The following is a 25,614-nucleotide window of genomic DNA, read 5'->3' on the forward strand; positions in this document are numbered from 1 at the left end:
CAAAGCTCGACCATAATAACAATTTGTCCTTAAATGTCGTTTTAAATTTTTGCTTACAAAATGTTATTAATACTTGCAGTCATTTTCATATGAACAATAACTGCTACGTGTTATCACTGCTAACATCCCGGAGTTTTCTATTTTAATTTTGTCTTTCAAATTAAACGCAATAAAGACACAAACGCAATTTCCTAGTATCAAGGAAGGCACCATATGTCCACTGTCCAATCACATTCCACTATTTTGTGACGGTGGAATCTTTAAAATCGAAAGCGCCATTTTTCTTCTTCGTTTAGCTGTTCTCTTTCTTTGTCGTCTTTTTGATAAAAAAAAAAATTTATATGCAAACATGGATGAGCTTATAAAGACACAATTGCAAAACAACAATTCAACGTTCAAACTTTCCCTGGATCGAATCATAGACAAGGTGTGTGAATAAGGCTATGGACGGTTAGCATGAAGCTAAGTATCAGCGAGTTTTGCAAATGAAAGCAACAGAATTAACCAACCTCTGTTTCCTTCTGATAGTATTCAAAACTTCAGTACCAGGACGCGGGGACAGAGGTTGATCTCGACGATATAAGCCCCACAAGTAAGTAAGCCGGAAAGGTTTTAATAACATCGTCTGTGTTAGTAAAGGTAACCGGAAACTAACTAATTAGATGCGTTTGTAAGCTAGATCAATCACAGGACTTGTTTTCTTTCTGGAATAATGAAGTTCAGTATTATATTAATTCACAGCAATAGTCGCCTGAAGGGCCTTTTATTACAATAAAAACAATAGACTTTAATTATAAACCTTTGAAAAGTGTTTTGAGTTTGCAAAGCAGTTTGACAGACAAGCAAAAGCAGAATGCTAAATTCAGAAACAGTGAAAAACGGAAAACAAACATTGATATGAGAGGACAATAAAGTGAGATAATAGTAGCCTGGAAATGTGGAGGTATGCTCTGGAGAGGAGAGGAGAGGATTAAAAGTCAGAAGCAAGATAGAATGTGTGTGGATGAAGATGCAACGAGTAGAGTTAAGGAAGGTAGATGAGTTTAAATATCTTGGGGTGAGTGAGATTTGCAATGTGTACTTTAGAGGTGGTGACACTGACAAAAAGACAGGAAGCACAGCTGGAGGTGGCCGATTTGAAGATGTTAAGATTGTCACTGGGAGTCACCTGGATGGACATGATTTGAAATGAGAACATCACAGGGACACTCTGGTTTAGTGGTTTGGACATTATTTAAAGAGGCAAGGCTGAGATGGTTTGAGCAGAGGAGGTATAGTGGATATACTGGACAGAGGATGTGTTGAAGGAGGACATGCAGAGGGTTGATGTGATAGAGCAGAAAGATTGGCTGAGATGAAGGTAGATAATCTGCTGTGGCAATCCCTAAAGAGAGCAGCTGAAAGAAGAACAACAAACAAGATAATATTTCTGCAAAGTATCTTGGAGACGAGATCAAAACATATCTTAAAAGTGATCAGTAAAACCTTAAAATCAAATCTACTGGGAACCAGTAGAGAGGAGCCAGGAACGGGGGTAATGCAATGCTATGTGCTAAGCCTTGCTGCTGCATTTTTAATTAGTTGAAGGTGAGATTTTTACCAGCAGTAAGAGATTTGAGGTGGTCTATCCCAGAAAAAACATAAACCTGGATGATTTGTTTTCCCAGATCTAATTTTGAGTGTTGTTTTAATTTTGGATTAAAGGTTTGGATATAATTTGAAAGAAGCACAACTGCAGAGCTTTCCTTTAATGTCATTCAGACATTAAGGCCATGTCACATGTTACATTTTACTGTTTCTGTCAGCTCCAATTAGAATATTAGTGGTTAATGCAATTTGCATGATTTGTGATTTTGATTGTATTTAATGGAAGAAAATGTTACGTCCTCCAGCTGTTGATCTTCTTCACCAGATTTCAATTATAGGTATTTATGTGTCCAATGGGTGAAGGCCTGATACCTGAAACACTGCTTAATATTTGACAATCTGTAATGTTCACTTTTTTTGTTGTCTGACCACATTGTGTATATTTTCTGTCCTCAAGAGCTTGACAGCTACATGACGTTATCTAAAAAGAAGGTGATCTCACTGCAACTGAAGGTTTGGGTCACTAACGACCTTTGCAGCCATGCACGACACAAAATACCATAAGCTGTGTTTACTACTATTTAATCACCCACATTTTCTCCTCAGAGCTCGACAGATGTCAGAGAGGAGTCACTAAGAGGTAATTTCTCAGAATTAAGAGTTTAAATGACAACATGCATCTTTTTCTTTGCTTCACTGTGTAGTTCATCTAATACAACTTGAACATTTCTTACACAGCACAGGACCCCACAGGAGGCTCTCAGGTAAGTATACCTGCAATTACCTTCTGTATCAAAATATCTGGCATAACTTGAGTTAATGATGGCTTATTTTTGACAGCTGGACTTGTCATCTGATACCAGCATCCAGCTGTCTATGGAAGATAGTGGTAAGAAAAAGGAAATCCTTTTGTTTCAGTGTTTTCCAGTCTTGGCTTAAATTTGTGACAACAAAGAAATGCACAACAGAGATGCGTGATTGCTTTCTTAAATTACACATACACGCTCTCTTTAATTATTAAATAATATATTTAATAAGTTTTGCCTCCACAAACATTTTGATTTCCCTGTACTTTGTGATAAATGAATAGCTGACCATTGTGGTAGTTTTAAGTGTTAGACTCCAACACCTTGAACAGCAGCTGGCAAAGGTAATCCTTGTTCTGCTCTTAGTTTTGGCAAGGGTTAATTAGAGTGGGCCTCCAGCTCACAGTGAACCCTCGGAGCAAAAGAAACACCACTATTGCCAACTGCAGTCCAAGATAGAAGATTTGGAGTACATCCGGTTACCCCAGTTAGGTAACCTGGCCCGTGAGGAAGCTGGTAGTGTATGAACTTTCCAAATAAAACAGAGGGTTGTCCACTAGTGTGTGTATATATAAAGATTGTTCATCCAAGAGAAGCACTGAGTATATTATTTGTCTAATTCCCAATTTTGTTTCCCCTTGTGCATCACACAGGGATGACTAGAAGTGATGTGACTCAGCTGACTGTGAGCTCACTGGATGAGAGTCAGAGAAACTTTTCCAATGTGGACCTTCAACCCGAAGACCAAGATGAGGAGCTGGAAATGTCTCTTAGAAGTCATGGCAGTTCCTGGGTGGAGCTCTATCCAAGTATGATTAGTCGGATAAAGAGGGCCTGGGATCGGCAGCATGTCTCTACAGCCGCTGATTCTGTGCTGAGGAGGTACCGCAGATGGCGTCAGCAATCAAATAGAAGTAACCTCAACAACACCTTTGTCGTCCCACTTAGACACACAAACAACAAACCAAAGAAGATGACCACAAAAGCATTTCCAGAGAAAAGCTCCAGCAGGCCTATGAAAGAGCAATTCACGAGGACCAAAACAACGCCTTTGCAGACTGTGACCTGTCCTAGAGACTGGCACGAAATGCACCAATCTCCTGATAGGGAGGAAAACCTTATGAGCAGGCACCAGCATAAGCCTGTCCTTGTAATGGACTTCTCTGCTTCCTCTGTGTCCTTTAAACCAAAAGAGATACCATTAAACAAGACTTTCACTGTGTCTCAGCTGTCCCCTCGTAAACAAACCCAGCTGGAAGACCAGGCCTCTGCCTATAGCTTCAGTCCTTCACGACCTTGTGCTAAAGCCTCTGAGGAAAGATCAAGTCTTTCTCTATTAGAGACAGCTGGGAGCTCCATCCTTGCACCAGAATTCACTGCTGCAATACAGAGACCTGATATCTATGGCTCCCCAGTCAGGCAGGAGGTGCCGAGCTTTAGGGACAGGAGTCCCCTAAAAGCAAGAGTGGTGACCAGCCTGGGAAGATCACCTCATTTGTTTTCCAGAAGCCCCAGTGAATATTCTGTGACTTCCAGAGAGCCTATGAGGCCCAGATCACTCACGGCCTCTCTGTTATCCCCGACAAAAAGGCCTGTTTTGCCACTGAAGATGCTTTACTCTCAAAACTCCCAGCAGTCCTTCCTGCCACACTCACCGCAGTCAGCCTCAGCAGCAGGGGGTCATCGCAGGCTCGTACGACACCTCTCCATTGATTCCGTCCTGCCTTCATCCCCTGGCTCGTGCTCACCAAAACAAGTTGATGAGGATTTCATGAAACTTTACCACAAGTTTGTGTGTCAGAACAAGTCAACTTTCTTCAATGGCCCTCCATGCCGTCTCTGTGCTAGAAGCTCTGAGGCCAGCAGAGGTCACTCTTCATCAGCTCTGGCTGCTCTTGCACTGTCACCACACCGGTCTGTCCTGAGGAAACGCCACAGGGACCTAGACTGGAGCAGCCATCCACAGTCCAAACGTTTCAGGGAAGTGTATTGCACATACTCCCCAGGGTCCAAACGCCACAGCAGAGCGATGCTAAGGCAAGGTCTCCCTTTGTCTGAACTGGAGCTGCCTCATGGTGGTAGCTCCAGTAAGCACAACATGTTTCAAAGGTTCAGCAGCCAGCAGTATCCAGCACATGAGGAATATGTGGAGGCTGAATCTGCAGCGGATTTTTCTGGCATGGGTAAGCCTCATCCTTTTCTTAAGTCAAGTGATAGTGCTCAAATTATGTATTTTTGCATAGCTACAAAAGTGCAGTTAAGATGCCTCCTAAACATATCAGGTGCAGGCAGGTATTTTGGGAAGAGGACTTTTATGAGGACACACCCACTGAATTTGGGTGCATGCATGCATGATTGTGCATGTTTTTTCTAGGGTGCAGCTTTCTAAGGAACCAGTCACCCAGACAACACAAGCAAACTAAAGAAGATACAAATATATAAACTGATTGTCAGCTTACTTTGTGAGAACCCCCAATATTTCTTTAAAGTTTGGGTTTTGAAATTACAAGTCAGACTTATTTTATGCAAGTTTAATCATCACAACTATGTAAAGAGTCCATTGACGTGTATTTTGTCAGAGTGAATTTCCACTTGGAGAGAGAGAGAGCCTGTGTGTTTGTGTGCTCCTCACACTGAGTGGAGCAGAGGTCACTGTAGCATACAACTCACACAAAAATGACAGCTACTCATCTAAATGACCAACAATGCACCTGTGAAGTTTGTCTGTCCCTTCACATCTGATTTTCATAGTTTTCTCGACTTGTTTCTGATTACCTAATCATTATGCTTTACGTTATGCTTTATTCAACAGGAAGTTCACTAGAGAGCAAAATGACCTGTGGCTACTCTCCCAGGTGACTAAAATAATTCCCATGTACAAGATATTTTTGGCCTCTGGGGGTTGATGTGTTCTTACTCACCTTTTCCCATCACATACAGAAAATGGCGATGAAGGGGATCATCAAGGAGATGGGCCGATGAAATGTATGACCATCTAGTTCAGCGATGGAAACCTGCTAATAATTAATCTCTCTGAACTATTTTTAATTGATTATAATTGTTCTTATATTTTATAGCTAGATTTTATACTATGTTCTATCAATTCTTGAATATGTTTGATGTCTATTTTTCTGATGTCTATTCATTATTGAAATAAAATTGTCAATGGGAGAATGTAGTTATTTAAAAAAAAAAAAAAAAAAAGTACTTGTTGTCATTGTAGTTATTGTTTATTATTCATACATCATATTCCTGTATTGTTCAAATCTGAGAAAACAGCCCAAAACCCAAACAACAGTTTTTCTAAGTAAATAACAGAAATAAAGATGATTTAATGTTTTGGTCATTTATCGTGTGCGCTTTTTCTGGCATTATAAATGCTTTGAATACATGTGGAAATCTACTTTTCAAATAAATGCAGCTGCAAAACAAAAACATACTTGGGTGGTAAATACACACCTGGAATTAGTCACATCCAGGAACAGGAAAAGAAAAAAGCTTAGCCACCACAGGTGAGAAAAAGCATCACTTTCAGCTTCCTAAGGTTCTGAATAAAGTAACCTTCTGTAGTTGTGTAACATCTTAGTGTTCCGGCTGGCAATGTTGAGATAAACCATATGTAGAACAGGGGTTTTTTTTTTTGTTTTTTTTTTTAAGTTTGCAGCACCATCCACAGTGCTACCGTTGGTGCAGCAGTTACCACTCCAGCTCCACTGGATATTTCCCAGTCAGACAGGCAGTGCAGTGGCCCGTTTTCCTGTTGGACTTGTTATTGGAATTAATTTTGTCCTTTTCAATATGGAAAGCAATACCCTCCTGGACAGCAGATACGAGGCCCTCCACAGTCAGATATTTAACACTGTCAGCACCTGTAAACAGCGTTAGCATTAAACACAAGCTTTTATTCTGATCAGGCAAAGAAATGAATGGTAGAAGTGTGTTTTTAAATACCAATATAACCAGCAATGTCCTGAAACTCCGGCTTGTTGGCAATGAGCTCCTCCTTGGTTGGGATGTTGATGCCCATGTAGCAAGGGAACCTGATTGGTGGAGAAGCCACCCTGATGTGGACCTGTCCAGAAGAATAATTAGGTTACTATAAACACAAAGTTAGTGTGTGACTATATTCTGGTGACACACAGGTCCCCTTTTCAGGACCAATATTTGTTCTTCAAATGGTCAGAAATAACAAAACAAAACATATCTTCTGTTAATTCAGGTGACAATGATTATTTACCTTTACTAAATGTGGCAAAAATGTAGCATTTATCTCTTCTATACACATCAAGCACTTGATGTGTATAGAAGAAGAGACAATAAAGTGCTGTAGGAATGTTTGGTTAAAATGTGAATTACGGTTCAGATCAGATTGACTAGTAGGCCCTAAAATGATGAATGAGAGTATATGATGTTACTCATGCCATAAATCTGATTAGGGACAGATTTTCATAAAAATGGATTACCAGACGTGGGGCTTGGCCCAAAGTTTAAAAAAATCCAAAAGTTAATCACTTCCTATCTTTAGTATTACAAGATTAGATATTCCAAAATAAACACGTATCAATGAAATAATAACTGGGATGTTCAAGAAAATACCCCCAAAATTTGGATCCAGATATCCTGGATTTGGGGTTTTAATTCATGCATAGTGCGGAGGGAATTTTCTGTCTTATTGGAAATACAGTCTCAGACTGCTCTTGTGCTACGCCCACTTTTTTGAGTTGACAGTTAATGAGCCTAATATTTTCTATGAACCCCTGATGTAAGTATAGTACGCAATGTGACAAACACATGGGCTTTTTTTTCCACTTATTCCTCTTTTTGGCATTAAAAATCTCTCCAGTTTTATGTTACTTTCCTGTGCTTCTAGTCTACTTACAGTCTGAATTATCAGACAATCCGAACCAACCAGTTTCTGAGCCACTCCGCCAAAATGTTGTGTGTGCTATATCAACGACTATTGCCAAACGCTATTAAACGAACCTCTTTGGCACCCGCTTCCTTCAGCAGCTTAATAATAGGGGAAATTGTGTTGCCTCTGACGATGGAGTCATCAATGAGCACCACTCGTTTCCCAGCAAAGTTGTCCGTCAGTGCTCCAAACTTCTTGGCCACTCCTAGCTGCCTCAAGCGGGTGTTTGGCTGGATAAAAGTTCTTCCAACATAGCGGTTTTTACAAAGAACCTCAATGTATGGAAGACCAGACTGTGAGAAGAAGACAGAAGAAAAGCTGGTGAGACTGTAAGTCCACCCAGTATATTATAACATTACTGAGGTGGAGCAGACACACTAGATAGACCTGCTCAGCGTAGCCCAGAGCAGCAGGGGTTGCAGACTCTGGCACAGTGCTGACAACGTCTGCATCAGTCGGAGACTCGATGGCCAACTGCCGCCCACATCGTTGTCTGGCAGTATAGACCATCTGCCCTGTAGTACATTGATATTTCAGTATTAATACATTTAAGAAATGAGTAATCAGTCAGTGTGTTACCCATAATAAATATGCATACCTTCGAAAATAGAGTCTGGTCTGGCAAAATAAACATATTCAAAAATGCAGAAGGCTGGGAGGTCTCCCTCAGGTCGGGGCACAACACTCAGAGATTTGACACCATGTCTGGATATCTGGACTATCTCTCCTGGCAAGACCTCTCTGTAGTACCTGTTAATCAATAACGACAAAAAAGTATAATGAACGGATGGACTCAAGGAACACCATTTCACTGTTCATACATTCAGATTCAGAAGAATTTATCCCCAAGGGGCAATTAAGAGACTGACCTTGCCGACCGTACATAAAATACACAAACATTACATTGGGGAGACAGATCAGGCTAGGTAGCTGGCCGCACGAGCAGCGACCCGGAGCCGAACAGCAATGGGTGTGCATCAAAAGCTATGTCGTTACCCCTGGGAAACCCCAGAACTATTATGATGGTCATTGAATCACGTCTTTACTAGAATATACTAAGGTGTCAAAACTAGGGCTGTCGGCATTAATCGTGTCGGTTGTTAACGGAGATATGCTGCGTTAATGCGGTTTTGCCGTCAACGTCATTTTAACGTGATTAACACTGACAGCCCTAGTCCAAACTTGTCATTTAGGTTACAGGAATGTTATCGAAAGCCATCTTTATGGGAAAGAAAGAAAAATAAAAAATAAGGTTATAAAAATGATTTACACCTGGCATTACGGTTCCTTTTATACTAAAGAATACTTTTGCAAAGGTAACAAATGCTTACTTGGCACCAATCGACTGGAAGCTGCACGACTCTGATGACACAACCCACCCCTCAGTGTCTTCCTCTTGAGCGCCTGCTTAAAAAAAAAAAAAAAAACAAGAATCAAGTTAATCATTCACCAGCTTACACATCTGACCTCTGACAAAATCAAAAGGGCCAAAAGCTCTGCTGCAACCATTGACCTCTGGTGAGGCGTCCTCTTTATCAGTAAAGCTAGTCTTTTGAGAGCAAACATGCCTGTGTTCTGCAGTTGCACTAATTCTGATGCAACGGTCACATGCAACAACTGTGTAGATACCTGGATTGTGCAGTTTAGAGATGGGAACGAGCTGCCCAATGCACAGTGGCCTATTTCCATAAGGGTCACGCACTGCGTAGATTACATCTTTGAACATGACCAGCAGCGAGTATGATGTTGGCGTTTCAGTCATGAGGTTTTTAATTCTACAACAAAAAAAATAAACAAATAAAAACAGTATTAAAGTAATGTAAAGCAAAAATATTTATGCTTATGTATCATTAGGTCACAACAGTCACCTGGCAACCCAGTCAGGTGAGTCTAGCTCCTCCATAGGTGGAGTCAGTGCCAGCAGCTGGGTGATGAGCTCGCTGTCTGAGCTGGTGGAGAGGCCGACACCATGGCGCATCACCTACAAGGCACATTTATAGTGACTGATTAATTATGGAATAATGTTATTTTCTGTGGAAATAGCAGTCTTTGGAAAATTTTATAATGAAAATGGTTGTCACACCCCTGCCCTCAAAGAGCCACTCAACAGCCACGCTGGGAAAGAGACACAGGCCAATCATGTTGTTGCACTGACGTCTAGACTCGCCTGATGTTCATGATAGTTTTAACTGCGCTTTGGCACAACTGCTATATAATGACACAAAGATATACATAAGTCTACTTATTGTTTTTCCTTCAATTATTGCATCTATAATGTGAGTCAGGACTCTGGAGAAAAGTGTTTTGCGTTTTTGTTTTTTACATTTTTTTCTAAATCAGTCCTGCTTTTACGTCTCAGCGGCCATCAAAATGAAATTTATGGGTTTTTCAGATCAGATAAAGCTACTTTAAGATTCTGGCTTGTCACAAGAGGTTGGCCACATGTTTAAGTTGGCAGAGTTTTATGCCGGATGACTTTCTTGATGCACAAAGAGGATTTGTGTCTCTGGCTGGAAATGAAACCGTGACCTTTACTTGCCAACTGAATGTTATCAACTAAAATCACTTTAAAATAATTGTCCACATAATCACCTGAAGCAGTTTCCAAGATGGCTGCTGAGCATAAAGGACAACTAAGAGTATGAAGTTAATCCATTGGTCTATTGATGATCTATTTCACCGTCCAGTTCAATAGGTAGTACGTATATTCCATAAAAAGGTCTGGCTTGTCTTAAAAAAAAAAAAAAAAAAAAACATATACATGACACACAGATTTTTGTTAGTGATCACAAAGTGCACTCGAGAAGGGACGTTGATGTGATCCAGCTGGACTGAGCATGTTTCAGTGCCACTTATGAATAGAGATACTGACTTCTTGTTAGGAAAAGGGGAGGCAGTCTAAATTTACCTAAAGAATAGGACTTATTTGATGTAAAGCTTTAAATTTCCTTCTGAAAGGTTAGTTATGTATAATTGGTTAAAAACCAAATCCAGCTGACAAGGTCTGCGTTAAAAAAATTCTTATTAATTCATCGTAATTGGTCGACTAGATATATAATATAAAGTGCATAGATTGTCATAAGATTCCTTTAAAGAAAAAAAAAAAAAAAAAAAAAAAAAAAAAGAGGACAGTTATAAATATGCACTCAGTGAATGTGCAGGTTTGTATGAAAGCATAATCATAGAAATGGCAGTGTCGAACGAGCAGATTATGGTAATACAGCTTTCTCAAGATCCACTTATACAACCAGCATGAGTAAGTGTCTCAAGTCACCTTTGACAAGGTAAATGTAATCGATTTACTGAACCATCAGAGTGATGGCAGAACTTCAAAAAGCCTGTTTGAGCGTTCTGACTTTTGAAATTTGGAGCGAAGTTTATGAGAGCAGTTAATGATTTGGTACAGATTTTTCATGGCAAATCATGTGTGGAATTCTCACTCAGTGCACATTCTCATAAATATAATCAAAACTTCCTGTGTATTTTAGCCTCAGATTGGAAGAGAGGTTGCTGAGAAAGGTGAGAAAAAGACAGGATGGGAACACATTTGTTAAATTATGGTAAATGGCCTGTATTTGTATAGCGCTTTACTAGTCCCTAAGGACCCAAAAGCGCTTTACACAACCAGTCATCCACCCATTCACACACACATTCACACACTGGTGATGGCAAGCTACATTGTAGCCACAGCCACCCTGGGGCAAAATCAGTTTCATATAGCTTACATTTTATAGATTGTTTTTTGTTTTGGTTTTTTTGGAGATTTTCAGCCTGAAATGTTCTTAAGAGATATACATTTTAAAAAGCTATTCATTTTGTATCTCATTAATGCAAGCATTAACTGCAGATACAAATTCTTTTGAGAGCGCAAAGCACTTAATAGTCAAACAAATCCTTTGACTGGATGATGGATGCAGCTCTGGTATGTGAAAGTGTTGCCATCCAGCCCATAACCTTTGTTAAGATTGGATATAGCAAATATTTCAGCAGAAAGAAAATCTGTGTCTGTGTGTTCAGTTCATTATTTTTATGTCACATTGATATGCGCAACATTCAGCGTGGACAAGCAGAGCCCCCTCCTCACCTTTTTCCGCAGGGCATGGGCATTAACCAGCTCTCCATTGTGTGCTACAGCAATCTTGCCATGCAGTGTATCCACCACAAAGGGCTGGCAGTTCTGCAGCTCTGAGATCCCAGTGGTTGAATAGCGTGTGTGGCAAATGCCGAGGTTACCATAGCGCAGTTTAGTGAGAGCCTCTGGTGAAAAAGCGGTGCTCACTAATCCCATTCCCTAAAAAAATGACAACATTGCTCTGTGAAGGTTTTAACTTGCGCAAAAATATTTTAAAATAAATAGAAAGTGATGTTAAAAAGCAGAAAATTAGCAAACAATGAGGATGTCTGAAGGCTTTAAAACAAGTCTGTAAAGGCCAAACATTAAAGTGCTCAGTGTGATTCTGACCAGCTGGGTTGTTTTGATGTAACTGTGCCAAATGGAAATATATTCAGGACGCAACCCAAATACGTCCTGGGTCTGTTTTTGAGATGCTGGGTTAAACTGTGCTTCTGTTTTATCATACAAGAAGCTTCTGATCATGATTCAGTGTTACCTTGTGTGCTGTGTACGTGGGTGGACTGGCTCCATTACTTGTGACAATCCCAGCACTTTCCTGCCCCCTGAGTAGACACACACACACACACACACACACACACACACACACACACAAACAAACACACAACATTACAGTGTAAATTTTCATGTATTAGTGGGAAGTGTGTTTTTTTGCATGAATGATTTCTGTTTCTTCTCTGCAAGAATACACTTGAGTCAGTTACGGTTGCCTTGAGGCAAATCAAAACTGGTTTAACGAGGGCCAAATGGAGCAGAAACAAAATCCCCCCCCAAAAAAGGAAAAAGCAGATTTGCTTCCCTGCGGTGAGGCTGCCATATATGGAGAGTCGCCTTGCTGCAGTTTCAATCCATTACCAAGCTGCTTCTCAGATTACACTTAGTCCCGCCCCCTCAGCACACAGCTTAAGCCAGTGGTGAGGCTGCTTTTCAGCATGAAGGCGTTGCTTTCAGGCTTAACCGCCTGGTTGCCTAGGGAACCGGGCAGCAGAGACAGACAGGCTGGGGGAAAAGAAAGCGTTTCCAGGTCAGCTCAAACATGGAGAGAGGAGCAGAGAGACAAAGAGGAGGTGATAGTGAGGTGGGGGAGGAAAAAGGCTCAGTGGAGAGGCAGTGGGGGGAAGCAGAAGTGCTGGCTCTACTCTCAGTGTGGGACCAGGTTGGAGCTCAGCACGTAGTAGAGAGCAGAAGCACATTTGAGGTGATTTCAGAGCGTCTGAGGAGGCTCAGTGTTGTGCGCAGCTGGAGGGAGTGTCAGGCCAAATGCAGAAGCATGAGACTTCAGAGCAGGAAGGCTGACGCAGGCACATCGGCAAACTACAGCCAAGGAGTGGAAGAAAGGCCGCTTGAAAGGCCATGGGAGGAAGAAGATGTAGATAATCAAAGAAGAATCTACCCAGTCCAGGAAGGTAAACATGTTCAACACCAACTGTACTATTGATGATAACAACATGACTTTTTCCGCCTTGGGAAAAAACAAAACAAAAACTGGCATCCAAGGATAAACAGACACGCCAGTTAAAACTATTCTTAGCTTGCTTGTGCTAAAAACTAATTCAAGGACATAAAAGTCATCTTGTTCTTCTTTGGGTTTTTTCCAAATCAACATTTAGCCAAAATTTACAATGTTTTCATGTGTGCACAGGAATGAAGACTCGATTTCATTCGGCTGTTTCTTACTCTACTAATGTGGCTGAAGAGGGAGGCCGCCACTGGACGGATGACGAGGTTAGAGCGCTGCTGTGCGTCTGGGCTGACCGCAACATTCGGGAACGTTTGAAATGCACGCTGCGCAACAAATCCATATTCCAAGAGATGGCTCGTCAAATGCAGAGAAACTTTGGGGTGATACGGAACTGGAAACAATGCCGTACAAAATACAAGAATTTGAAATATGACTATAAGACTGCAAAAAGTGCACACGCTGCGGGAGGCAGCAGTGCAGGAAGCCCGGGGAAATACATGAAGTTTTTTGATGAAGTGGAGGCCATTCTACTGGACAAAGGACTGGAAAATGGGACCAGGGAAATGCAGAAGAGACTGTATGATGGTGAAATGGAAGCAGGGAGGCTACAAACGCCAGCAGGCCACACAGGGCAGATAACGGGCTCTGAGAGTGAGGTGGTCATCGAAATTGATGATGGTAAGCATCAAGTTTGCAAGCAGTTTTTTTAGATTTAAGGCTTCGTGAAAATAATTTTCTTATGTATTTATCATTTAAGATGACAACAGTGACGATTACGACATGGATGGAGAAATGGAAGTAAAATGGAGAAGTGCAGGTATGCCGAAAAAGAAAAATCTGCCAAATCAACCGTGGAGTTTAGCAGCATTATTAAACTTTTCCTTCCGTATCTGTTCTTCTTTTATCCCAGACGCCCATCTAGCACACACAGACTCCAGCTCTGACCAGTTCCAAGTAGTCACAGTGTCGGACACGGGTCGAAACTGGAGCGACCAAGAGGTGCGAGCCCTGATCCAAGTCTGGTCGGATGAGCGCATACGCAGGCAGCTGGAGAGCTCAACCAGAAAGAGGGACATCTTTGTCCAGATCTCGAACAGGTTAATGCAACAAGGCATTGAACGTGACTGGAAACAGTGCCACACAAAGTACAAGAACCTCAAGTATCTCTACAGGTCCCTTCAAAGGGGCAAGACTGACGAAGCTGACCCGAGACGCCTCATGAGGTTCTATGAGGAAGTGGACTCCATTATGAATCGCACGGCTAACGACTCTCTGCGAGACACAGGAGCAGCCGAGTCTGCAGATTCAGGCGGACTTACTACATCTGACAACTGTGATGAGAAAAATCACGTCGACGGCAAGTTGACAAACACGAGGAGAGCTGTGGAGGGAGCCGTGGAGGACAAAACCTGCACCTCTGATTCGGACTTATCAGTAACCATCGAGGCTACATCAAATGCTTATGAGTCAAAACGACATAAAATTAAGGAGCATTATCTGGATCAAGAACACATGTTGATGAGTGAGCTGATCATTTAATCATTATTATTATCAGCATGAATTAGATGAAAAAGATTACATAATTCTTTCTTCAGTGGTCAGTTACCGTGAGTAAGATAATCAAGCAGGACCACCTCGGACAGCCAAAAACAAATGTTTTTTTTTTTTTTTACATTATGTCTTAAAATATTTCCCATACACAAAACAAACCGATGACATTTAGTTCAGGGTTCTCCCTGGCTAACAACAGACTTTTCTTGGTTTATGACACATGTACGCAAGATTAGCCCCAGCAAAGTCAAGGCACTGAATCTGTTACCAAATGTGATAGAAAATGCAACGATTTCTAACCATTTCATTAGAAATCAATCAATGCATCGGCTGAACTTTAGCTTCATTATGTTGCCCAAGGATACTTCAATGTGCAGACAAGAGAAGTCGGACATCAAACCAACAACTTTCCAATTAGTAGACAACTTGGTCCAACTTGGTTTTAAAATATATTATTATATATATAAAAAATATATTATTATAGTTTAAAGATTTTATTTAAAAAGGAGTCCCGAGGTGGTCTTAAGCCAGTCTTACTATGTTTAGTACCAAGACAATTCTTTTCTTTTGTAGCAAAAAAAAAGCATATTTGTATTTTTGTAACTGCCTTTAATATTATATTTTTGCAGGTGCTTCTGAGAGTGTGGTGGAAAGAGAGGATACTACTTCAACACACAGAAGAATCAAGAGAAAAGCTGTGGATGAAGGTCTGAAATATGTCTCCTTCTGTAATCCCTTTTACTGTCACGTGACATCCGCAATTGACTGAAGCTTTTGTAATTTCTGGTTAAGTCCCATGATGTGCCATGGCGCTTCATAATTAAATTATGGATAAGGATATGGTCGTGACTTCTAATAAAATGCACAACTCACATAACCCTACTAGGAGCTACATGTTACATGTTACATGTTACACTAGTAGTACTTAAAAAGTAGGTTAATGTAAACCTTTGTCCTTCTTATTTCCAGACCCTGGACTGCACACACCACTAAAAAAGCTGAACATTGGGCCTCTCGTTGCTGAAAGACTCCACAGCCAGTGTAAAGAAGAGCAGGACCATATTCCAATAATAAAGATCAACTCCGTCTGTTCAATGGCCACCCCTGCTCCGTCGCCGTCGCCAGAATTACAGGTAACATATACTGATCTCATGTGACCATTACAAAACTGAGGTATTTTTGAAATAATAAAAGCTGTTGTGGCAACTTTTTAAAAGCTACCCCAACTACTTGATTAATCGAGTGACAGATTATTTGGCGACCATTGTGATAATCAGTTAATCATTTTTCAAATAAAAATGCAGAACATTAAAATTATGATTGCAACATGTTTAGGTTTTAGATTATTTCAGACTGCAAAAACAAAGATTAATTGATTAATGCATATATCATAAAAAAACAAAAGCTGCAGCTCTGTGCTTTTATGAATGAAAACTGTTATGTCTTAACGGTTATTCACTAATCCATGTCAGAAAATCCCAGAAAGTTGATTTTCTTCATCTGGTCACAGCATTTTCAATGGAAATGTTTCATCGCTTATTGAGGTGACTTCTTCAGTATCGGCTGACTGCAGTTTTCCACAACTTTACAGTACAGTACTTGAACGGTATAGCTGCATAACAACCGAAACCAGCACCATTGACTAACAATGAGCCACAAATTCAGTTTCATGGTCGTTAGTATGCAAACTGTCATGACCATTGGTAGCATGAGTACCATTTAGACAGTGTTAAGAACTGGCTGCAATCACATCACTCTAAGATGATGAACAATAGTTCAAAGATGTCATCCCCTTTTCACATAACGGCTCGCCACTCAAACCAGGATGTGCACATCGTCACTGAAAGAGTGGCCACTGGCCTGTAGGTGTAAACAGCCCTGTCCTGATGAGCTAGCTCTTCTGCGCTGTGCAATCTGTTAACCGGAGGTTGTTGGGTTGGCTTTCTAAATTCAATGAAATTGGGAGAAAAAGAATAATATATTAAATTGCAAGCTAGATGAAGGAAACCAGGCTTTTTGGTTCTTGAAGACATTTCCCCTCTCATGTGTGAAGCTTTTTCAGTTCCAAAAACTGTCCCAAGTATTTTAACCCTTAGTGGGGTTGTGCCCTTGGAGGGTGGCCTGAGGATCGTTGACCCACCCGGTTTCTATGCAAGTCGTTAAGGGTCACATCAGTTGAGCTGACATGTGACTAAATGGATGGGTTATTTCGGTCACAAGACCTAAGTGTGAATTCTATGTGGGACAGCTTCATGAACCAAAAAAAGAAGTCCAGTTGCCTTCAACTCAGTAACTTAAAACTAGCATGGTCTCAACAACTGTATCGAATATTTCATCAGAACCAATAATGTGGCAATCATATATGTTTTCAGAAAAGCTGCTTGATAAAATGTTGCTAACTACAGTGACACTTTAAAAGGTGTTTTGTGTTTCCACTGTACCAGAGTCGATGAGAAAACAAAAAAATGCTACCTGCTAGGAAATCAAATCTGGCTTTTATGAGTGTAGACGCAAAAATTGTACAAAAAAAGAGAAAAGCTATTGAGTAGTCTTTTGCTCAGTTTGTGCTCAAGAAGAACAGAAGAAAGCAAGGCCTTCATTGCTTAAGAATGTATGCTTCAAGTATTTAGCCCGAGAACATTGAGCTTCAAGAGGTCATGCTTGGTAATATCAGAAACCTGTGCCAACTTCTTAAACACAAGGCAGAAGGTAAGACAGCCTTTCAAAAATGGCTAAAGACAGCCTGAATTACGCCAGTCCTATGATGTAGAACAAACTGTCAGGATGCAGGAGATCAGTTTGGAGAGCTACAATGTCTCAATATTTCTCTCCAAAGAACATCACAAACCAACTCTGGTATGCAGGCTGTCTGCTGAATCCCACACTGAGGCAAAAAAGGCAAAACTAATGATGCTTTCCAAAGCCTTTTTGAGAAGGCATCTACCATTGTGGTAGATCACAGTGCCACAAATCAGGCAACCACCCAAGTAAGTGATTGATGTTTTTCGCACAGCTTGCAAAGCATTTCAGCAAAATGGTCTACTGACATAGTAGAAACTGGAGAAAACCCTGCTTATTGGAAAAATTGATTCTGTGGTAGATGAATATCCAGAAATAGTCCTACCCGTGTTCAGGCTTTACTACCCATTCAGTCCCAGGACAGAACCTGTAGAAATACAGGTTTTGCAGCGGAGTTTAAGATTGTTGTTTATTATAACATTCACCTCCGCTGAATCAGGAAGGCACTTTACTGCGCTGAGCAAGTGGATGACCTGGCTGCATTCAGAAATATATAGCACTTTGTCATAACCACCAAAAAAAGCTGGTTATCCCAAAAAGAAAGTTAGTGTGCAAAGAAGCATGTGGCATATTTGGTGCTTTTATATGAAGTAATCCAATGCCCACTCAGAAAGAGTTGAGTGCTTGGTTGTAGGGCTGCACGATTTTGCATAAAATGAGAATCACGATTTTTTTGCTTAGAATTGAGATCACGATTCTCTCACGATTTTCTTTTCCAGTATAAATATTTATTGCGCTTATTAACTGCACATCAACTTCGTAACAGTTGAGACTGAACATAAAAACAATAAATAAACATAAAAACAACAAATGTCTCACATTTTGTCGTTGCCGCAAAATGTTGTACTGCTTGAAATTACGTCTCCACCGTTGCTCGACACTGCGTGTATAGAGCAGGTAGTGCAACAATAGAAAAATAGTTGCGGGAGGGCACTGTGTAGCGTTTGTCTAGGATGTTGATCATTTTCCTAAATCCCTCGTTTTGCACAGTGTTGATGGGAGCCATATCTTTGGTCAGGTAATAAGTAATAGCCTCCCTAATTTCTTTGTGCCTGCGGGAGTTCGACGTGTACAGGGAAGCGCTGTATAAGGTTCCCGTTATTGATGTTTGGGTGGTTGACCGGGACGGATTTTCTCCTGTCACTTTCTCATCATCCCTGACGTGCTCTCCGTTGTTTTTTCCCTGCCAATTTTAGCAGCCAGCTTCTGTATCACGTGGTATAAGGCTCCGCCCTTGTCATTTGTTGAGCAGGAAGAGTGAGCGCTTGTTTTCCTGCAGATTACGTCCCGGATCAAAATGCGGTACAATCGTCGTCGTCTTTTTTTTTTTTTTTTTTTTTTTTTAAATCGTTGTCATTTGGAAATGAGATCGCACATAAGTATGAATGAGATCGCGATTTTCTAACGATTAATCGTGCAGCCCTACTTGGTTGCCAGAACATTGTAGAGAACCATGGTGTGGCTGCGGCTCTTTACACTTAACACAGCAATCCTTGCCTGGGATCCTCTTAAGAATAACATGTCCTTCTAATATAGATAGCTAAGGGAATGTTCCATTTTGAAAACAAATAACACTGCAAGAATTATTACAAAACATTAGGGATTAAATACAGTTAAATTATGGTATAGCAATCAAATGGCTGAGTACTCTCCAATACTGGAACAACAAATTCATACATATGTTTTTTGGTTTTATACAAAGTGATTTTTTTTTGTTGTCCACAGTGTTGAACCAAAACTTATACACATGTATATAGTTCAACCTTAGGAAATATGCAAAGCTCGCTTTTATTCTTGCCTTAGTAATGTATTTACACATACATAAGGTTTTTTTTATAGTTTTCTCTAGACATTGACTGCTCTTTCACTCATTTTCAGTGTAGACCTTGTCACTGAGCATTTTTCACTCTTCATTATTTTCATTTTTCAAATGTTTGACCCATGACCCATGTCAAAGAACAAGAAATGGGTGGGGGGGTGGACTGTCAAAGGACCTAAGAGATGGATTTGGTTCTTCAGCTGCTTCATGTACTGCTCACTGAATCCCGATCAGAAATCGTGGTCAGTGAGAGGGTGTCTGTAAAGACGTCATTCTTAAGGAGGGGGAGCGTGGAGGAAAAGCTGAGGTATGCCAAATAACACAAGAACTGGACTGAAAAATCAGTGGCGACAGTGATGTGATTAATTAATATTCAATTGTTGGTTCAAACTGCCATCAGTGTGTTCAAAAAGCAAGAGGTAAAATAGAGAGCCATCTTTAAAACACAGTGGAGGTACTATCATGGTTGCTTTGCCTCTGATTCAATTATAATAAAGAAAATACTGACAGATTTTGATCTAGCATGGCGAGGAAGCATCTGATTGATGCCTCATTTTTCAGCACAGCAGTGATTCCAAACACACTGCCAATGCAGGAAAGGCATACCTGGACAGAAAGAACACACAATGAAACATGGTCAGTCATGGATTGGCCTCTCCAGAGCCCAGCCTCAACATTTTTAAAGCAATGTGGGATGGCAGAATTGACAGACTGACAGAAAACAGAACAAGGAAACAAACATCCAAAGACAAACTTTGAATGTCCTTCAACAAGCCAGGAGAACTAGTGTCGAAGGCTACTTACAGAAGTTACAAGAAAGTTTCCGTGAGAGAATTCAGGTTGTGTTGAAGAATAAAGGTTGTCATACTAATATTTGCTTTGATGCTCTTTAGAGTAGTAAAAACTCAGTTTTTGTCTTATACAGCCTATTTCTGTGCATATTTAAAAAGTCGCTACCGCTTTTTTCTAATTTCTCTGCAAAATATAAAGAATGGGGGGGCGGGGGTCAATATTTTTGCACAATACTGTAGATGCATGAGGTTGCTTTCTGCAAAAATTCACATCTTGCATTTGCATTTTTGTTTTTCTTGCTCAAGTTTGGGTCAGATTCAAATTTAAACCAAACATTTCATCTAAAATGCAAAGCTCGGACGTCATTAACTAGTGTGGTAACTTTTCAGTCGTTACCAATTTTGGAGTAACTGGTTTTCCGTTACTTACCTGTGCTGTAACGCCACCAACCCCAAAGTTAAGACCTGAGCCACCTCCAGCTGTGTGGGCCACTCTCCCGCAGCGACACACCCAAAGACTCCGCACTCCTCTCCAATTCCCGACTCCTCGAACTCCATGGGCTCGCCTGTCGCCGATGCCTCTCGTGTAAACTGCGGTTTAGTCTCGCGCCTAGTTGTCTGTGAGCAATTACCGTGCGCGCGCGTGCTTGTATGCGCGCTTGCCTGATACACGTTCGTGACCAAACACGTGCTTGCAGCGATACAACGTGGTTTGTTAAAACATACCAAACTCAGCTGACACTGCTGAATTGGGCATGAAATCACGAGTAACAGAGTTAAATCAAACTAGACACGTTTTAACCTAACAACCGGTCCGCCATAACTAAAATCATAACGAATTAAATGAAGTACGTAGAATTTTACGAATAATTCTAATCAAATTAATCGATTAGGTCAAAAACCACACTATTTAGTCCTGTTGGAGCTTTTGATAAGACAACCTTCTCATCAAAGAGTAAAAGGATGAACTTTGGTAGAAAAACCTCCAAAAGTTTTTTTTTTTCTTTTTTTTATACGTCTTGTCTTGACGTTTGAGCGCTTCCCTTTCACGTGGTAACAGATGCGCCGCTGTGATTGGTTGTTTAGATGAGTTGAGAACTGTGATTGGCTCCCGGCGCAAGTATGACACGGCCCACTTCCCCTCCCCGGCTGCCTGCACACCTTCTGCTTCTCAATAAGTTAACTGGCGTGTTTTGTGATTTGTCTTTTAGGACTGTTCAGGATCGACGAGCGCCATGGAATCCACCCCAGGTACTGCACGATCCTTAATACACACGTTAGCGCTTAAGTTAGATGTGCGTGTTTTAACTTTTTCCTCTTTTTTTTTTCAGAGTTGAAAGTCGGCCAAAAGCTCAATGAGGGCAAGACAAAACAGATTTTCGAGCTCTTGGACCAGCCGGGACTGGTTCTAGTCCAGTCTAAAGACCAGATCACGGCTGGGAATGCCGTGAGGAAAGATCAGATGGAGGGCAAAGCTGCCATTGCCAACAAAACTACGAGCTGCGTGTTCCAGCTGCTGCAGGAGTCTGGTGAGGACTTATTGAATGTTTGTAGTGGGGGGGGGGGGACAGTATTCTGCAGTCTGAGTGGGTTGGGGCAGTTCTGTCAAACTCACCCTGAAGCAACTTTCCCACATGGAGACAACCGATGTTTGGTAATGTAGGCGCATTAAAGCACATGTGTATAATTATTGCAGCTCTCTTTTTTTTTTCATAAAAAAAGTCCCTTACACTTGGCCAGTATCTAGGCACATTGTTTCTGCAGAAGGTTTTGTGAGCAACAGACTATCAAAGGTAAATTGATTCAGTAGAGTTTACTGGAAAAAAACAAACTTTGGACTCATTGATCTTTTCAGTTAATGTGGGGGCTTAAATGTTAAGAAAATATAAAACGTTTGTCACACTTTGTCAGAGCCCTGGCTCACTTATTCAGTTTGCAGGATTCTTCTGAAATGCCATTGGATTTATTTAAATATCTCAGAAGTACATGGTAATCAGTTTTCCACACATGGGAAGCAGTTCGGTTCTTCTCATTTTTGCAACTTTTTAAAAATGACTTCTTCTTTTTCTTAACCTTCTGAATGACAATCCACTAAGAACTGAATTTTATGTTGTGTTTCATGGATTGGGGGGGGTGAATTGAACAGAAATGACAATCTTGCAAAAATACTTAAATGTGAAGGGCATGCAAGATTTACATGATCCCAAAATTACTTTCCATATGACTTTAATTTATAAGCAATTGGCTAACTGTAACCATCTTGTGTGTGACGCGTAGGTCAGTCAAGCTGTAGTAATGGCTGCCTTGTGACTTGATGTGTTTCCACTTAGAATTAACCAGATCCAACCAACCACATCCCATCCACTTGACCCTAATCAAATATAGGTTTAAATCATGGTAACTTGAAGAGCCATCTGTGTGCCAGTGTATAAAAAATTAAATAAAATCTATGTTTTTCTAATCTGACATGGTTGCACATATTGAAATTTGTCCATTAGTTTGAGGTTGCCCTAACATCCACCCTTCCCCCCCCCAGGCATTAAGACAGCTTTTGTTAAGCAGCACTCGGACACGGCGTTCATTGCAGCGCACTGTGAGATGATACCCATTGAGTGGGTATGTCGCAGAGTGGCAACTGGATCTTTCCTCAAGAGGAATCCAGGAGTCAAAGAGGGCTACCGCTTTTCTCCTCTAAAGATGGAGATGTTCTTTAAAGTGAGTCTTCCAGGCGTGCAGTGATTCTCTCGATGCATTTTCAGTCTGTGAGTGTTGCATGCAAACTCATCAATGATTGTTTTTAGGATGATGCCAACAATGATCCTCAGTGGTCAGAGGAGCAGCTGCTGGAGGCCAAATTCTGTCTGGCTGGGCTCACTATTGGTCAGTGTGAGGTGGACATAATGAATCGCAGCACTGTGGCCATTTTTGAGATTCTGGAGAAGGCCTGGGCCACTCAGAACTGCACCCTGGTGGACATGAAGGTAGGCTGTGCAGCACCTCCCCCTGCTGGTTAATTTCATATCTTGGTGCAATCACTTTTCTTCTGTACCTACAGCAGAACTACAACTAAGGACTTTTTTTCTTTGCTTATAGATTGAATTTGGTGTCAATGTGAAAACTCAAGAGATTGTGCTCGCTGACGTGATCGATAATGATTCATGGAGGCTTTGGCCAGCTGGAGATCGGAGCCAGCAGAAAGATAAACAGGTCATGCATTGACTTTATTTTCATGCTGATATGAGGAAAAAAAGATAAAAGCCTTAAACTGTTTTTTTTTTTTTCTTCCCCTTTGTAGGTGTACAGAGACCTGAAGGAGGTTACCCCAGAGGCAATGCAGATGGTGAAGAGGAATTTTGAGTGGGTCTCTGAAAGGGTCAAGGTACAGCAAACAAACTCTAAATTATTCTTTATCTTGTAGGAGTATTTTGCTTTGAATATCTTAACCAACAGACATTGTTTAACATCACAAAAGCCTGCAGCTGCTTTTTATGTAATTCAGGAAAAAACGAGTACAATTTTTCTTTTGAGCAGTCAAAAACTGAAATAAACTGATGATTCAATGGTTTCTGTGCATCTACAGTTGCTGCTGAAGCCCCAGGCAAGCAGCAGGGTGGTGGTTTTAATGGGTTCCACCTCAGACATGGCCCATTGTGAGAAGATAAGAAAGGCGTGCACCTCCTACGGGATCCCCTGCGTCCTCAGAGTCACCTCGGCACACAAGGGTCCAGATGAGACACTCCGAATCAAGGCTGAATATGAAGGTGTGCTTTAATATTGACATAATTCCATCTTTAAACTGATCTAGGGATTCTTGATAATGTGATAATTTCTCTATGCATTTTTGCAGGTGATGGGATACCCACTGTATTCGTGGCTGTGGCTGGGAGAAGTAACGGCCTCGGCCCAGTGATGTCTGGTAACACGGCTTACCCTGTTATCAACTGCCCTCCTCTCACTCCAGACTGGGGATCACAAGATGTATGGTCATCCCTCCGCATGCCAAGTGGTGAGAAGAGCTCTTTAGAATAGAATGCCTTTATTGTCACTATACAGATGTACAATGAGATACAGATGATCTCCTACTCAGTGTAAACATGTTGGAGAAGAAGGGGTGGGTGCATTGTTTCTGCAGCAATATATACATGTGCAGTGTGAATCATACATACGGTTTTAATTTTTTCCCCCTTATGGTAACCAAGTCTTTCTCTACTTTATTTGTCCTGCAGGTCTTGGCTGCTCCACAATATTGTCTCCAGAAGCTTCTGCCCAGTTTGCAGCGCAGATCTTCGGGTTGAGTGACCACCTGGTGTGGTGCAAACTGAGGGCATCAATGCTCAACACCTGGGTGTCTCTCAAGCTGGCTGACAAGAAGTTACAGGCCTGCAGCCTCTGAAGAGCCCAGCGTGCTTCACACTTTAACACACTGTCTTTGTTTACTATTAAAAACCCATTAAATGTAGTTGTTTGTCACACATATCATTCCATTAAGAGACAAATGATTAAAGCCTATATGTATTTCTGTGCATTTTCTTTCTTTACGACTCATTTTTATGAGTTTATACTCATATTTATGAATCCCATGATAGTTTGGAGGTTTTCATGATTTCTTTGAACTTTTGTTTTTCCAAGGTTGTAATGAGTGCACTTCATATGTCCTTAATGATTTAAAAAAAAAAAAGGTGCAGAGCTTTGAGATAATTACCCAGGTTCTAAATTATACATACTGGCTCACCTACATACATGTATACAGATATGAGTGAGTGTATGCATGTATTTTTAAAAAATGGAGTTGAAGGTTCTACGATGTCTTAAGTTGAAAATGCCAAGGCCTGTTAACTCCTTATTAGAACACTTCACATTGTTGTCACCGTTTGGCTTTCAAGTGTAACACTGTACCAACTGTTGTGTGTCGTGGTGGTACTGTCATGCTCTGGGGCTGTTTTGCTGCCAGCAATACTGGCACATTGCACAAAAGAGATGGAATGATGGACTACCTCAAAATTCAACATCAGCTATATTTAACATCTGTGGTTAAAACTTGGACCCAATTGGATGTTCCGACAGGGCAATGACCCCAAATACACATTAAAGCTGTTCAAATAATAGATGAAGCAAGCCAATATTAAACTGTCGCAATGGCCTTCCCAAATCCCTGACCTCTCCTCTACTAAAAATGTGCGGACTACGCTTAAAGGCTGGGTTAGTGCCAGGAAATAAACTCTACCAATCCAGCCAATAAGAGTGGTCATATATCCCAAGCAGAACTATGCAAGAAGCTTGTTGATGGCTACCAAAAGCCTGGTGAAAGTGCACCAGCGATTTGTTGCATGGAGGCATGCAAGATAGCTGCTTTTCATCTAAGCCAAGTGGCTTGCAAGAAAGTCATGAACTGGGATGCAGAGCTTCTTTTCTATTACTAAACCTTCACCTTATGTTTGCGTCTCATTCTTATGCCTTACTTCATGTTCTACATGCTGCAGGACCTGCAATCAGCCACACGAGGGAGCCTGCACCCCATGTTCACGATCCAAAATCTTAACCTTTCATTTCGTTCCAGTAGTTTGCAGCCAAGGGAATGAGTCAGAATATCATGCCACCATTTTATTTTTTACTTGTATTATATCCCAGTTCTCCCTTTGATAACAAATGATGGGTATAATGACCTGTGATGTGCTAAATCTTTGTTCACGTGTGGGTGGCAGTGGGAGGATGGAAGTGCTGAGGGTTCCGAGCGTGGTTCACATGAGTGCATGGA

The 25,614-nt window shown here is 41.0% G+C and overlaps 3 protein-coding genes across 4 annotated transcripts; 2 read left to right on the plus strand and 1 right to left on the minus strand.

Annotated features, from left to right (window-relative positions):
• Positions 1-113: 113 nt before the first annotated feature.
• Positions 114-5,739, plus strand: hjurp (Holliday junction recognition protein). The gene is made up of 9 exons (XM_084922055.1): positions 114-427; positions 529-592; positions 2,045-2,100; positions 2,194-2,227; positions 2,326-2,351; positions 2,428-2,476; positions 3,047-4,576; positions 5,206-5,248; positions 5,334-5,739. Exons 1-9 carry the CDS (start codon positions 350-352, stop codon positions 5,344-5,346), a joined length of 1,893 nt encoding a protein of 630 aa, XP_084778181.1. The 5' UTR covers positions 114-349; the 3' UTR covers positions 5,347-5,739.
• Positions 5,583-20,869, minus strand: ppat (phosphoribosyl pyrophosphate amidotransferase). Of its 2 annotated transcripts, none has more exons than XM_084922058.1 (11): positions 20,290-20,869; positions 11,916-11,982; positions 11,390-11,596; positions 9,174-9,286; positions 8,935-9,080; positions 8,637-8,709; positions 7,904-8,055; positions 7,693-7,820; positions 7,377-7,598; positions 6,345-6,465; positions 5,583-6,262 (listed from the first exon to the last, which is right to left on the minus strand). In XM_084922058.1, the coding sequence occupies exons 1-11, from the start codon at positions 20,415-20,417 to the stop codon at positions 6,090-6,092; spliced, it is 1,530 nt and encodes a 509-aa protein (XP_084778184.1). In that variant the 5' UTR covers positions 20,418-20,869; the 3' UTR covers positions 5,583-6,089. The 2 variants fall into 2 exon arrangements, with proteins under 2 accessions (XP_084778184.1, XP_084778182.1); XM_084922056.1 differs by having other exon boundaries at positions 8,637-8,712.
• paics (phosphoribosylaminoimidazole carboxylase, phosphoribosylaminoimidazole succinocarboxamide synthetase) lies at positions 12,419-24,382 on the plus strand. Its single transcript, XM_084922054.1, has 15 exons — positions 12,419-12,843; positions 13,080-13,577; positions 13,657-13,716; positions 13,810-14,421; positions 15,080-15,157; positions 15,420-15,583; positions 21,071-21,110; positions 21,191-21,388; positions 22,396-22,574; positions 22,661-22,840; positions 22,953-23,066; positions 23,155-23,238; positions 23,440-23,620; positions 23,707-23,865; positions 24,086-24,382. Exons 1-15 carry the CDS (start codon positions 12,474-12,476, stop codon positions 24,250-24,252), a joined length of 3,084 nt encoding a protein of 1,027 aa, XP_084778180.1. The 5' UTR covers positions 12,419-12,473; the 3' UTR covers positions 24,253-24,382.
• Positions 24,383-25,614: the final 1,232 nt, after the last annotated feature.

This window comes from Perissodus microlepis, chromosome 23, assembly GCF_051167445.1.
Source record: "Perissodus microlepis isolate ML-2025 ecotype Zambia chromosome 23, ASM5116744v1, whole genome shotgun sequence".
Lineage (NCBI taxonomy): Eukaryota > Metazoa > Chordata > Actinopteri > Cichliformes > Cichlidae > Perissodus > Perissodus microlepis.